Source organism: Rhipicephalus microplus, chromosome 9, assembly GCF_043290135.1.
Source record: "Rhipicephalus microplus isolate Deutch F79 chromosome 9, USDA_Rmic, whole genome shotgun sequence".
Lineage (NCBI taxonomy): Eukaryota > Metazoa > Arthropoda > Arachnida > Ixodida > Ixodidae > Rhipicephalus > Rhipicephalus microplus.
The window spans coordinates 40,998,537-41,013,446 of NC_134708.1; the positions used below are offsets into that span (position 1 = coordinate 40,998,537).

Sequence of the window (14,910 nt, forward strand, 5' to 3'; positions counted from 1 at the left end):
GGCCCACTTCGTAGTTTGATCGTACTGACGTCACTGGCATATTTAAATGGTTTTGAATGGCCACGACTAGCTTCAACAGTATGACTTTGAAAAAAAAATTGTGATAAAGTATTTTTTTGCTTTGGAGCACTTCACAGTGCTCAAGCGCCGCGTTTACAAGGTCAGCCTATCAAAAATGGGCAGGTAGAAAACGCGTTCTTACAAGTTACTATTAGCTTTGAGCTGCAGCTCAGAGCAATCACGAAGGATTGTTCTTTTGTGCCTTGATGTTGGTTTATGTGGTTCTTAGAAATCTCCAGAAAGCAGTGGAGTGTTCAACCCCTATAAGGCTTTCTTTAGTTGCGATTCCAAATCAACGGCATTCACCGTTAAAATTGTCGCAGAGCAAAGAAATCTAGTTTTGAATTTCAATTGACTGGTGCAAATATTCGAACAAGGATAGAAAACGTCCTGAGTCCTTCGTCCCTGTCTGAACGTTTGCACCACTCAATTAAAATTCAGCCGAGTGCCAATTAGCCCGGCAAGAAACGCTTCTAAAATAAAGGGCACGTGGCCTGAGAAAACACGTTGTATTAGTTTCTCGGAATGAAGGGACTTGTCCTTCTTGACAGGGCCTGAAGTGCGCATTTTGTGTGCAAAGACTCTCTGGAAAAAAAATATTGACGGCACTGATGATGTGTATAACTGACGTGTAAAAAAACACACATTAAGCGACAACTTGTCGAAATGATTTTTCGGGTAAAGAGACACTTTTGAAGCGACGATGACCATCATTCGCCTAATTCACTTCTTGCCGCCAGTCAGTACATCTAGTCAGCCAGTCACCCCGTAGTTTATTTTTTTTCTTTCACGTGTCAGCCGACCTTGCCAAGAATTTGAAAGTTAAAGGCATTTAGGGGGTGAAATGAACCAAACGCGTACTACTCGCACAAGCCTGTAGGTACTCAGGCAATTTTTATTTCTCCCCATACTAACTACCTAATAATTCTGAATTACCTTTTTTTTAATTATGAGCTGGAAACCCAAAATATGAACAATGAGATGTTGAGCACTTTCAGAAACCACCGAACAAATTGTTTCCTGTACGATACGTCTCGCGCTGTTATTTTTTCCGCCTTGTAAAAAAAAGCCGCGAAATTGATTTAAAAAAAGCCGTGTGACGGAATGCGAGGGCACTGCGATAGTGCTGCTATAGGCCTTCCTTACAACATGGAAAAAATAACAGCGCTAGACGTATCGTACAGGCAACAATTCGGTCAGTGATATCTGAAAGTGCTCTATATATCAGTGTTCATATTTTGGGTTTCCAGCCCATAATTAAAAAATAGGTTATTATATTATTATTTAATAGGTATGGGGGAAATGAAAAAAAAAAAGCCCGAGTACCTACAGGCTAGTGCGAGTAAAATGCGCTTAGTTTCAATTCGCTTCCTAAGTGCCTTTCGCTTTCAAAATCTTGGCACAACATATGTGCGACACCCTGTATATCTCTCTCTCTAACTCTCTCTCTCTCTCTCTCTCTCTCTCTATATATATATATATATATATATATATATATATATATATATATATATATATATATATATATATATATATATATATATATATATATATATATATATATATATATATATACATATATATATATAAATTGAGGACGACGCAGCGAGCAATGGAAAGAAAAATGGTAGGTGTAACCTTAAGAGACAAGAAGAGAGCAGATATCTATATATATATATATATATATATATATATATATATATATATATATATATATATATATATATATATATATATATATATATATATATAAATATATATATATATATATATATATATATAAATTGAGGACGACGCAGCGAGCAATGGAAAGAAAAATGGTAGGTGTAACCTTAAGAGACAAGAAGAGAGCAGAGTGGATTAGGGAACAAACGGGGGTTAAGGATATCATAGCTGAAATCAAGAAGAAGAAATGGACATGGGCAGGGCATGTAGCGCGTAGACAGGATAACCGCTGGTCATTAAGGGTAACTGACTGGATTCCCAGAGAAGGGAAGCGGGTTAGGGGGAGACAGAAGGTTAGGTGGGCAGATGAGATTAAGAAGTTTGCGGGTATAAATTGGAAGCAGCAAGCACAGGACCGGGTTAACTGGCGGAACATGGGAGAGGCCTTCGTCCTGCAGTGGACGTAGTCAGGCTGATGATGATGATGATATATATATATATATATATATATATATATATATATATATATATATATATATATATATATATATATATATATAATTTTTTTTAAATTTCGTAATCCTGTGCCTAGGCACAGTATATTACGCGGTGTCATCGATACGCATAGGAAATCTCTTCATGTAGGAAGTGTAAAAGTTAGCAGTGCAACGGTGGCGGAACGAAGCGATCAAGATCGCATGGTTGGCTCAGCTTTGATCGGTGCTCTCTCCTCCTCTACCCCCCTCCGCGGTGTCTTGTGATTACAATGCTCGACTGATGGCTCAAACTTCGCGTTTCGATGAGACTGAAACGGCCCGTGTGCTCACATTCAGGTGCACTTCAAAGAACCCCAGGTAGTCCACATTTCTTGAGCTCTAGACTAAGTCGTTCCCCGTAATCATATCGCGGTACATGGACGTACAATTCAAACAGCACAATAGTTGTACCTTCTCCTCCTCTACTCTACTCCTACAGGGAGGAGTGAGAACAGCGTACACATCCACGCTGCTGAAGAACGCCGCTATTGCCCTGATGAAGTCAAGTTCACTTCTCGGAACGTCAGTCTCAAGCGTCATTTCCTGTTCAACCATTTTTCATGACTGCACCCCTGGGCTTGACTTGCAACCTTACAGACACCTGTTTTATGGCACAAGTATATGTTTTTTAAGGAGCATAAAGAAATTGCGTTCAACATAAGCTGAACTTGAGGGTTGGCTCAAATTCTACGAGATCTCAATGGAAATACATAAAACATTATATAAAGAAGTTTGTATTAGTTCAATTTTAGAGTTGTATAGTATACTTATGAAGTGCGAGCATAAGTTTACTTAAAGGTAACGGGGTGATTCAGTGCCAAATAATCCAGCGTTTTCTTGATCACCAAGAATATCGCTGAAAAAAACTTGCACGTGCTTCTCGATGTACAAAATTTGTTCTGGTCGTTTATTTCACTTGCCCAAAATTTCCTCCCTATTTATCAGAGTCTGTAGTTTGGCCCCCACTGAACTATAGGGCATCAAACGGCAATTGTTTTAAACACGTTTTTGGAATCCGTTCAATGAAGTGGTATTTGCGGCAAGTTAAGTGATCTAACTGTAAAAATAATGACAAAGTTATGTATATCAATTCTTCGAGGGTTTTTTGCACGAGCAGTATTCCATATAGTATTCCATAGAGTTGCCGAGTTTGAGATTTTGTTACGGAAGCAATGCAAACTGAAGGGACACAAATGTAATATGTGCTGGTGGCCTGTTCAACATGGTGCACAATAAGAATAATTTAGGCACTGAATACCCTGGAAAAAAATTTTGGGCTTTTCCTCTTTTGGTAAAAGCTATGTATTCAGTGTAAAAATATTTGTCTTGATGATCTGAATAAAAATATGCACAATATCTCTTTTGAAAGCCCTATGCATTAGCTAAATGTAGCTGAAGGTACTAGAAGGTGTTATATTTTAAACTTGAGAAATAAAATTTTTTAAATTATGTGTGTCCACCAGTTTTTGGCCTGCGTAACTCAAGCGGCATGACGCACTCGCAAGAACAGTCTTCAGCAGAAGCCGACTGACCAGCGTTATAGACTGCAACTTGGGGCTCTCTATAGAGCAATCGAAAGAAGTATGGTGTTATTATCTACGTTTCATCGTTAACAGAAAGAGACTACAAGGAATGGAGTCAGTAGGGTGATTTCGTGAAGATCCATCCAGCTTTATAGATTTAAAGTAACAAATTCTTCTTTCCTGCGGAGTTTTGAAACTGGAGAAGGTGCGTTTTATACGCCTAATAAAGATATTTAATCATGATCAGTACACAAGTCTTATAGCGTGCTAGTAGCATTGATGCAGTACACTGATAAATGCTATTCTAGTACAAATCATTAACCTTTTTCTGGTTTTCAGAAGAGCAGCCTGCTTCCTGAGACCCAAAGCCCGTCATACGACTGCACAAGTGAGTAACAACTTTATATTAAGAACTGGTAGCCGATTTTGCAGCCTCGTTTATGTAGCGCGCGTGGTATACTATTTTACATAGTACAATTTTTATCGGCTTGATGGCTCCTCTGGGAATAGTGAAATCACCAGCGGCGTAGTCAGGAAAGGAGGAGAAGCTGCTAACCCCCCTTTTCCGCATTTCAGGTATTTTTCAGTTGTACATATGTGAATACATACGCTCACACATAAAAAAACAGATACAAATGTACTTATGGTATGACTGAAGTCACCCGCTTGTACGTCCCCTCGCCCCCCCCCCCCCTCCCCCCACCCGAACAATATTTCTTTTGCTACGCTACTGGTCTCCACAATCGGGCCACATTTATTGTAGTAACTGTGACAGTTTCGTTGTGTGTGTGTGTGTGTGTGTGTGTGTGTGAGAGAGAGAGAGAGAGAGAGAGAGAGAGAGAGAGATGGAGAAAGTGAGCAGACCTAGCTCTTAGCAGTTTACGGCGAAAGCTGAAAGCACTTGTAATAATAATGCAGTAACACATCAGCAATATTGGCAGCAACAGGGGCTTCAACTTCACGTCTCGCCACTGTGCCAGAGACTTATAACGCTAAGAGAAACTTCAAGGTGCCAAGTCTTGTTTCGGAAAATGACGTCATCGCTTTGCTACTGACCTCGGGATGTCTGATAGCACTGCAACAATTCTTTAGTGCAGTGCGACTACAGTGCAGCACACCATTCCTGGAAGGTTCTTGGTGCTGTCATTCTATGGTACTCCGCGACAAGAAGTCGTTCCGCAGTATTGCGCTCTTGCAACACCAACTGAAAGTCCTTTCTTGCACACGTCAGCACGTGTTTCGCGTACTTCTTCTAATCGGAAATGGCCCACAATATGTAATTGCCTCCCAAGTGAAAACCTCTTTTCCTGCAGAGAAGCTCCTAGTAGAGCTGAAAGCACGCTCCACTGGTTCCGCGTATTTTTTTCCTTCCACTTATTTCAGGACAAAGCCAAAGTGAAAAAAAAAAAAAAACCTTTCCGAGCAGGTAGCGCAAGTTCTAGTACATACCGGTTTTTTCAAGAGCCATCCAAATGGGCTATTTATCATGCAATCAACCGTGCTGTATGCAACTTTTGCTTGACATTGCGAACTCGTATGAGCTCCTTTTCTGAGTCCGCGACAGAAGGCTGAAGCAGTCACACGCTGCCCCATTTGCGATCCTGGATGCCGTGTGCGCAGGGTACTCATTTCGGAACATTCTAAATTTACAGTGGCTTTCGTTACAACCGTGTTCATAAGCCCACAGGTTAGAAAGATTATTTCCGGAGCCCTTCACTACGACGGGTCTCTCATAATCATATGGTAGTTTCGGGACGTTAAATCCCACATATCAATCAATCAGGTTCGGAAGCTTGCTCCGTATTTCACAGAAACATGATCGTGGAGTGCGTGCAGGGAGTGGTATATATAACACCCTTTTCTTGCGGAAAAGTCTACATAGGGCTGTCAGGAAGATGCATGAGCGACCGCCTTAGAGAACGCCACGGACCTGTTAAGGCATCGGGCAACACTCCTCTTCCAGATCACTGCAGAAACTGCGCATGTTAAACTGTGTTTAAAGAGAAGGACAAATTATTTCCACATAGGGATCAGCTAACACGAGAGATAGTGGAATCTTACCACATCCGAAAGAGGGGACATGACCGTGTTAGCCAAGATACAAATGTGCTGCATAATAAAAAAAAAAATACGCGTACCTCGACACGTGGTGCTTGCGAAATAAAATAAATGAAAAATAACATTGACAATTTTTTGTAATCCCTATACGAGTGGTTTCTGTTGCACCATGTTCTGTTTCACATGCGCGAAAAACCATGTAACCACTTTAAATTCTTTTTCTGAATAATAAAACTTCAGTTGTGAGAGCAAGCGCTGTCCTTGTCAGCCTGTTCTGTCCGTCTGTTTTTTTTGTGTGCTTCAACAAATTTTTCAATTATTAACGTAATCCAACTGGCTCAGCTTGTCATGTTGCTGCATTATATGATTGATTTTTGTGCCCTACAGTGCTCGGACAGTGTGCCTATAGTCGGTGACAACCTAAGAATAAATATGGATACGCCATTCACCTTTCGAGAGCTGGATATGCACTTAGCAAATTAAGAAGACGCTGTGCCGTGGGTCCCGATTCGATCAGCAATAAAATGTTGACAAATCAGCCATATGAGCGAAAAAGGGCCTTTTTGGACATATTTAATCATGTCTAGAGCGCGGAAGAGATCCCATGTTTTGGAAGACAGCATGGGTGGTGCGAGTACTAAAGTACGGAAAGGATCCTGCGAGTCTCGCATCATATCGAACGGTATCTCTTACATCATGCGAATCTAAGTTGATATAAATATTAATATGTACAAGATTAACTTGGTACCTTGAACAAGGAAGACGGTGGCCATCGCGTATGACGGGATTTCGCCCACGACTGAGTGCCCACGTTTATTTCACTCTGTGCACTTATCTGCTTTATACTTTTTTTTAGACGGTGATTATCAACAGGGCCACGCACCACCACGAGGAGATGACGTCACTACTTACCCCCTTAAAACTAACACGCAAAAGATGAAATGACGCCTTTGACAAAGATAGGTCCTCCTATCGAAACGTCGGTGAACCTGGCTGAGGCACTTCCCCTGGTCACCCCAATTATTCCAATTAACGTGATGTGCAGCATTTCATTTAAATCAACCCGACCATCTTCAAAAGAATATGTATTGTTTTAAGTCACTGTATACGTCGACATCATGATGCTCTGAAACACTAATTTTTGGTGTTTTAGTGAATGACGAGCTGGGCAGTAATTGTGGGCGTCGACGACAGAGTGTTGCCAGTATTGCTACAGGAGCACTTGCTCCACTCGAGCCACGCCAGAACTTGCCAGGTCAACACTCTCCGAAAGCCAGCCAAAATGCACCACTGATTTGCTCTCCCCAAAACAATATCACGACCACTCTCATGGCGACACTTTACATTTTCCATTATCAAGGCGTTTCTGCCAGCTAGATCTGCTTTCATGTATGCTGAACACGAACATATCCTTGTGAGGATACGAAAGACGCTTCGTTTCCATGGTTCGTTGCCTTCAAGTTTTATTTTGTTCAGCATTCGGTTAAGTTCACTGAAGCACTCAGGTCTCTTCTACGGCACGCAGCAGTTTTCAAACTATTCTTCTATGAGTTTTTTGACGCAGTTCTGAAAAACAAAAAAGAAAAAAGAAATTTGTGCGACAGATCTGTCCAAAAAGTATCTCTTGAACCATTTCAGTATACACACATCATCATACAGCGTGTTTTTAGAGTGGTGGGGGAGGCCCTTCGTTGAATGTATGTTTACTCCGTTTCAGCAAGCCTGAAAACGTACTACACAATACCAAAATGTTATTCTTTACCCGAATTTTGCTCAAACGTTCATCATTAAAGCCTTTCGTTGATACATACGTTGGATATACTTTCCACAAAATGTGACATCAGTTAGTATTTCTGGCAACGTGTTGTGGAACTCATATTTATTCCTAGAGTTAGATTTCACTTTTATATTTTCCCTGCGAGCAATACGTAGCTTACGGCTCTTGGTGTATCATGTGACGTGAAATGCGGACATCTAGAGGCATTGACATGTGAGGAACATCACTAGCAGCAGCAGCAACCTCAACATCAACATTGAAATTGGCTTCAAAAATCGTCACCATCATCAGCCACAACACAACAGACACCTGCTCTGAAAAAAGTGGCGTGTGAAACAAAAAAGACCTGACCTCCCAATCTCTGATGCCAAAGTTAACTTTGATGACTCGCACCTCCAAGTCGTCTCTTGTAAATTTATACCTGTCCCCGTGATATTTTTAATTTCGTTGCTGTAGTTCAGCTATGACGCAATTGTGGCCGGTAAACTTTTTTTTTGTCGAAATGTTAGGTACGCGGAGGATCACAACAAGGCAAAGGTGAAAGTGTGAAGATAGTTGTTAATTTTTATAAGATTATTCTTGAATATTGTTAGTATGTCGTAAATGTTGACCAATGCAACCTTATCTCCGAATAGTGACGGTTACGAAAGTCTGTTGAGCCCACTAATTAAGCAAAACTATCAACGACACTGTTTTTTCGAATAAACGTTCACACACACACACACACACACATATATATATATATATATATATATATATATATATATATATATATATATATATATATATATATATATATATATATATATATATATATATATATATATATATATATATATATATATGATGCCCTTTTTCAAGTTAAGGAAACGCATTCATCGTAGTACACGATTTTCAAAACGGGTGACGTTACGAAACAGGCGTACAACTCACCAGGGCATCACCGAACTTCTGCTTTTCCTCATCTGTCATACCACTGGTCTCCTGCAATGTGATTGAGATAACATGCAGTGAAACATGTATTTCATACACTGAAACATTTAGTGTGAGTGCACTGTCTTCAATTGAAACAAGAAGCATATTCTCCTTACGCAGCGAGAACATTCAAAACTCGCAATCTACCCGTTTTCTCGTTGCATTCACAAGCCTCGTTAACCTTCGTCACGCAGCATCGCAAGCAAAGCCGCAGAACATGCTTTTCCACATGGTGGTCACTACGAAGAGAACTGCAGAGACCACCGGAGAGATAGGTCAGCACATTCTCGCAGCCAACCAGCAATCGCCTCATAGCACCTACACGTATAACTGTCTCTGCAGCGACACTTCAGGATAACTCTGGTCCTCACATCACGTAGTATAGAACAGGTCATTCGCAGGCAGCCAACTCTTACCACACTGCAGAGTTTTGCCAGAGAGCCTTAGCCAGATATAGCCTTGCGGATCAGTTAAAGGCGTAGGCGTTCTAAGGAGGGGGGGGGGCGAAGCCAGTGCCAACATTGACATTATAGGGAAGGGATAGAAAGGGGGGCACAAAGCCGGCCCAAAACATTGACTTGATACGGCTGAAAAACAATGCACCCTCCCCCCCCCCCCCCCCCCTTTGGGGAACCCTGCGCACGCTTATGCTTAAACGGGCCATGACACGATGACGCGATTGGTTGTTTTCAGTGAAATATAGAGTCGCAGGTTAAATTATGAATTTACATATATGAAAAGTGGACTCTAACAGAACATTTCAATCCGAAACAATGCGTACTAATTGCTAGCAGTAAACGCCGTCTACTGTCGGCAACCGTCAATTTGCCGTGGCCTCTCGGATGTCATGGGCAGCGTCGAGCAGAGCCGTCGACTCCTAACGAAGTTTATGTCGTTCTAGTCTACGATTTTGAGTGCCAAGCTGGAGAAAGCTGAAACATCTCGGTTTCACGTGCAGCGCAACGCAAAGCAATATCGTTTCTTGTAATGCAGATGCTGTCACGCTCGGTGGATTTCACGGGTCACTGTTGTACCGTCCGCAGTGTTCTTTCTCTCTTCGACGACCACTCGCCAATTGGTGCCTCGTCCACAAACTTCTCTGTCTCCCAACGTTTACTTTATCTATAATAATGCCTCTTTATCTCTTCCCCCTTGAGCTATTGCTGAAGTGTCCCACTTTGTTGAAGAGCGTTGGGGGGCTCACTTTATATAGTTGCTTTTTTTTTACACCACTACCCCCTCCGCAATAAAATAAAAAACACGTAAACTGGAGTTGAGTTGTCGACCCGACGTTTGCACAAGCAGACAGGTCTTTCTCAAGACTAGAACAGAACTGCTGTTTTTTTTTTATTCTACGCCTAGCAAGGTACTTGTTAAGCAAGGCTCGCTACTGCACCAGTCTTGTCCCAGTCTGTGTCTAAACTGTGTTTAGGATGATCTTCAGTTTTTCTGGTTCGACAGTAGCCATTTCATTCTTACGTATAATCTGGATTTCGGGGCAGCCAGGCGTTTATAAACGAGCCTCCTGTTTGTTTGTCATTTCGCCGCTGTAGGGTGCCCGCACTGTCTACACCGACTTGCGTTATAAAGTACATGGCACAATAAAGTCACATCAAGTATTTGTTAAAGCTCTATGAAACAGAGAGCGGAAAATAGCTAACCACTGCGCAAGTTGAAATTTGTGAATTTGTTCATGAAGCACTTCCCTAAAGCTGTGCTCGTGCAACTTACCTTGAAGGTGTCCGCCTTCTTTGATACACACTCGATGATCTGAAAAATTTAGGGGCATAGAATTAGTGATGCCGCCGTTCATCATGAACTATCAAACAGCGCAAATTTTAATCGAGATGACCATGTTTTCAATTTACGTGTACTTTAAACGTGTCCAGGTGAGTGAATTGTACGGAATGGTTCTCTAAGGCGTCTCTCAGTCATATGGTGGGTCTGGGACGTTAATACCCGACAATCGTTGTATATTTATCGAGCTGATGATCTGCTTTGTTGCTTTATAATGAGCTAACGAGTATAGCGTGCTTACAACTGGAATAAAACTAACTCTATAGGAAAGAAAAGGTAAATGACATAAGTTCTTCCTTATTTTTCATTTTAGATATGTCATCGCGTGAGTAAGTCTTGAAAAATTTATTAGCATGACCATATAATTTCCCTTGACTATTCGTCTATCCCCCTTTGTGAGTTTGTGTCAATCTTACCAGGATCGTCAATATCATCAGGTCTTGTTGCCCAAGGCCACCACAAAATAACAGAATATGAGTTGTACCCAAGAGCCCCAAATCAGGCTAGTTTGTAACTACAATCATTCTAGAAGGTGTGCCACGGGATCTTTATAAAGCTTTTTTCAAGTTGATGCATTGCTTCTGCGCTACTTTTCACCAATTTCAAAGAAAAGTACACATACTGCTGATCGCATGTTACTAACACAGAACCTTCAATAAGCAATCCTTGGTGTTTACGGATGCCGATAAAACCGAGTGAGCTTCTTGAGATACTTTGAAATCTCCTTCTTCTACTTATAGATGTATCAGTCAAGAATCACAGCCGAAGGGTCCAAAACGCTTCGCAAAAGATATTCACTCGCAATGATGGCTTACCAGGTTAACGTGTTGAGGGGCTAAGCTTGAAGTCACGCGTTTGACTTCAACGGTCGCGAAGTAAACACCTTCGAGCTTCGATTTCACAAAACGTTAAAGAATATCCGGTGGCCAAAGTTAATCAGTCGTAACTCACGGCATATTTCGTAAAAGATTACTTTCGTTCTGGCTCATAAAACATCAAAACATATTGTGATACTCCTGGGCAACTGACTTCACGACCACACTGAGGAGTTGATGAGGGCAGGATAGTATATCTGGTAAACCAGCATTGCAAGTGTAGTTTGATAAGCTTCCCTTTTTGCAAAGCAATACTTTTTTTATAACTGTGAGTGCTTCGGTTAGGATAACAAAGTATTTAGATGGAGGTTTCGTACACACCTTAGTTTTTTTCACTTGAGGATCCTTTTCCTTTGCGACACTGCCAACGCACTTTATCACTGCTGGAATGGCCTCCCTAACAAGCTGCAAATCAGTAGGATTCAGATTTATTTCCCTCATTCGATAGATAGATAGATAAATAGATAGATAGATAGATAGATAGATAGATAGGTAGATAGATAGATAGATAGATAGATAGATAGATAGATAGATAGATAGATAGATAGATAGATAGGTAGATAGATAGATAGATAGATAGATAGATAGATAGATAGATAGCATTGAATGACAGCTCAAAAATACATAGGTAGTCCGTACTTGCAATGCTTGAGCTCACCCGCGAGGTGACGGGGTTTAGTGAGCTTCGAGGCCTCCTACAACCCCCTCCCCCTGGTGGCTTCGCCATGCAATGTTTTCAATTTAGCACATGTAACACGCACACATGGAAATGCAAGCAGTGATACATGTAAAATATAGTTCATCCCCCCCCCCCCTCTACACTCTGAAAAGTTTCTGGCCACGCTGCTGCTTGAGCTCAAGGAGTGCTTGCGACTATGTCATAAATGTCACTGCTGCACTCAGCGCACTAACCTTCTTGATGATTGCCGGGTTTATTTCATCGGCCTCTGTTAGGCACTCCTCTTGTGCTGTGTTGATCTTGCTGAGGATCTTCTGAGACTCTTCCTCGTCAAGATGGAGGCCTTGAACGAACTTCTTCACGGCCTTGATGATGGCATCCACGTCCTCTGCGCGATTGAGACTGATTAAGGAATGCACAGTGGCAAAGACAATGAGCCTGCCTAGGGGCGTCCTCACAAAGTTGAAAAAAAAATGTTGGTTTCACCCTTGAAACCGCGATGCGAATGCCTTTCGCCTCTGGGAGCCTCATGCAATAGCGCCTCTTCTCTATGCGTGTTGATTCATGGTGCTTTATCAGAAATTTCAGAAATGTTAGCTACTTAAAGACCGTTTACTTGTGGTCTGAATCGGTCGCGCCAAGCAAAGATGAATTAGTTAACAAGTAGCCGCATCGCTGATTCACTGGCCACGGAGCCCGGCTGCTTACACGAAGATCATAGGATCAATTGTGGCAGTGGTAGCCACGTTTACCATGGACGCCGAAATTTGAGAGGCTGGTGTGTAAATTTTGGTGCAGTTTAAGAAAACAAGGTGGTCTAAATTTACGGAGTCGCAATGAACGACTTGAAACACTACGCTGTTGCAGTTTGGGCACGTAAAACCCCAGCCATTACTTATAGAGGTAACAAGCAAAGTGCAATCCCAGTTCTGCATGATCTTGAACTTAACAATATTGCATGTGAGTGAGCAATGATGTACTTACGGTTGGCGTTCACTATGGAGGAGGTGAAGCAGAGAATCAGGAAGATAGCGACAACGTGGTTCTTCATGTTACCTTGACGCAATTCGAGGTATACTCAGCGATGTGGCGAGTCAAGATCGAAGCAGCGACGGCCCGAGGCAAAGTCTTCCAGAGCTGGAACGCAGATGTGATCTGTTGTGCCATACCCACTGAATTTATACAGAACAGCACCAAGACATCTGACTTTGCTACCCCCGGTTCGATGAAGAAAAAAAGCAAGAAAAAAAACCTGACAACTCACCTTTTTGAAATGTTTGCTCAGAACGCCATAAACTAGACACGTAACAGAGACAGTGATCTAAGTTACGCTTTTCTCTGCCTGTTATTTTTCTTTTTTTTACTTGTAGCACCACTGTCTTATCGCCGCGGTATCGTCTATGACGAAGGTGCACTTGTGTTGCATAAGGTATACGCATTGTTGCAAAATGATTTGTGCCATTTTCCATGACACCAGCTGCTGGGCAGTACTAAACCTGCGTAGTGAGGGCTGAGGCTGAATCATGTGGTGGGCAATATTCCCCAGAGAGGGCGTGGGATAAGAAGAAAAATGGCAGCATATCCACGGAGTGAATGATGGAGAGTAGGGCGAAGCATCCCTCCGTTCATTCGTTCTTGCTTCCGTCCGTCCATGTGTGCGTCTGTGTGGCCGTCCGTGCGTGCGTCTGTTCGTGCGTCCACTCGTCTATCTGTGCGCCCGTCCCTGCGTTCGTCCATGCATCCGCTCCTGCGTCCGTCCATGCGTCCATCCATCCATGCAGCCATCCGTACGTCCGTCCATGCATCTGTCTGTGTGTCCGTTCGTCCACCTATTCAACACTCCAAGTACCACCATATCACATCTTTTCATCATATATTCCTCATATAGAAGGACCGCCATCCAGCGGACATTCCAAGGACTGAACGAGAGGAGGCACACGCACACTTTCTTACGGCTTGCGCTTCGTGTCTACTTCCCACCTTTAACCACCTCGAGTTGATGGTATATACTAGTTCACTGTAATCATGGCACTGCGGCCCAACGCTCGCTAAACCTTTCTGAAACCGAGGAGGTTACGCCCAGCGAGTATAACGTAGCAACCCTTTCTGGTCAGATAGTGCTCAATGTACATGCCAATGGCTGCAACGGGGGAATAAGAGACAGGAGAATTCGGTTTTTAGGTAACGCGCACGCTGCGAATTTTTTATTGTTCAACAACGCACAGAAGATATCTCCCACCGGCACCACCTTCGAGGTCAAAATGTTAGACTAGTTACACACTACTACTACGGCTACGAGGAACGAACTGGTGCTGCTCTAAGGAGCTTCGCCCCCAAAAAAGAAATAATGAAGTAAAACAAGAAATTGAGAACGCCCAGGAATTCAATTTCCCGCTTCTTGAGCGGAGGTATCTTGCGCAGACTGTGTTCTGCGGTCGCATTTGGTACATTTCTCACGTGGAACAGCCGCCTTTACGCATCGTGAGGTCATTACAGTCTGCCTTGTGTTCCTTCTTTTGGTCTGGCGGCACTGAGTTGGTTTCTCGTGCGGCGTTAGGACAGCAGCGTTCCCAGGGAGGTTTTGCTTTCCATTCAGTATCAATACGCTGCCGGCTATTGGCCCTGCGCTTCCTGTTGCGCCTCGTACAAGGAGAGGGATCCCCCGCGCGAACTCTGGCATATTATTTTCTAGGCACTCACCTTCGGTATTTATTTCCTAATGTGCGCCTTAATCAGGGCCCACAATCATTAGTACATCCTTCGTTTTATGCAACAGCTGTCGCGTTTTTTCGTCATATCCAGTCGACTTGCCCTGATTTAGATGTGTTAGACAATTCTATCGTTGACACAACAGCCGCGTTGTTGCTCCCGTTAGTTCCTCCAGCACGGCGCACTCGCTCTAGTCGTGTGTCTTGGAGCACGCTGACGGCATCATTTCTACCTAGCCACCTCCGGGACTTCATGT

At 42.6% G+C, this 14,910-nt stretch overlaps 1 protein-coding gene across 1 annotated transcript; it reads right to left on the reverse strand.

The window, feature by feature from the left end:
- Positions 1-7,279: 7,279 nt before the first annotated feature.
- On the reverse strand, positions 7,280-13,079 carry LOC142761627 (uncharacterized). The gene is made up of 6 exons (XM_037415801.2): positions 12,930-13,079; positions 12,179-12,333; positions 11,588-11,671; positions 10,326-10,364; positions 8,553-8,603; positions 7,280-7,408 (listed from the first exon to the last, which is right to left on the reverse strand). The coding sequence occupies exons 1-6, from the start codon at positions 12,994-12,996 to the stop codon at positions 7,379-7,381; spliced, it is 426 nt and encodes a 141-aa protein (XP_037271698.2). The 5' UTR covers positions 12,997-13,079; the 3' UTR covers positions 7,280-7,378.
- Between the last annotated feature and the right edge of the window lie 1,831 nt (positions 13,080-14,910).

What these genes read in the sequence shown, in the direction of transcription:
- LOC142761627 (XM_037415801.2), bottom strand. Translation starts at nt 12,996, where the DNA reads ATGAAGAACCACGTTGTCGCTATCTTCCTGATTCTCTGCTTCACCTCC. An exon ending in AGAAGGCGGACACCTTCAAG is followed by an intron (nt 8,604 to 10,325) that starts GTAAGTTGCACG and finishes ATCACATTGCAG; the next exon opens with GAGACCAGTGGTATGACAGA. An exon ending in AGAAGTTCGGTGATGCCCTG is followed by an intron (nt 7,409 to 8,552) that starts GTGAGTTGTACG and finishes TTTGTTTTTCAG; the next exon opens with AACTGCGTCAAAAAACTCAT.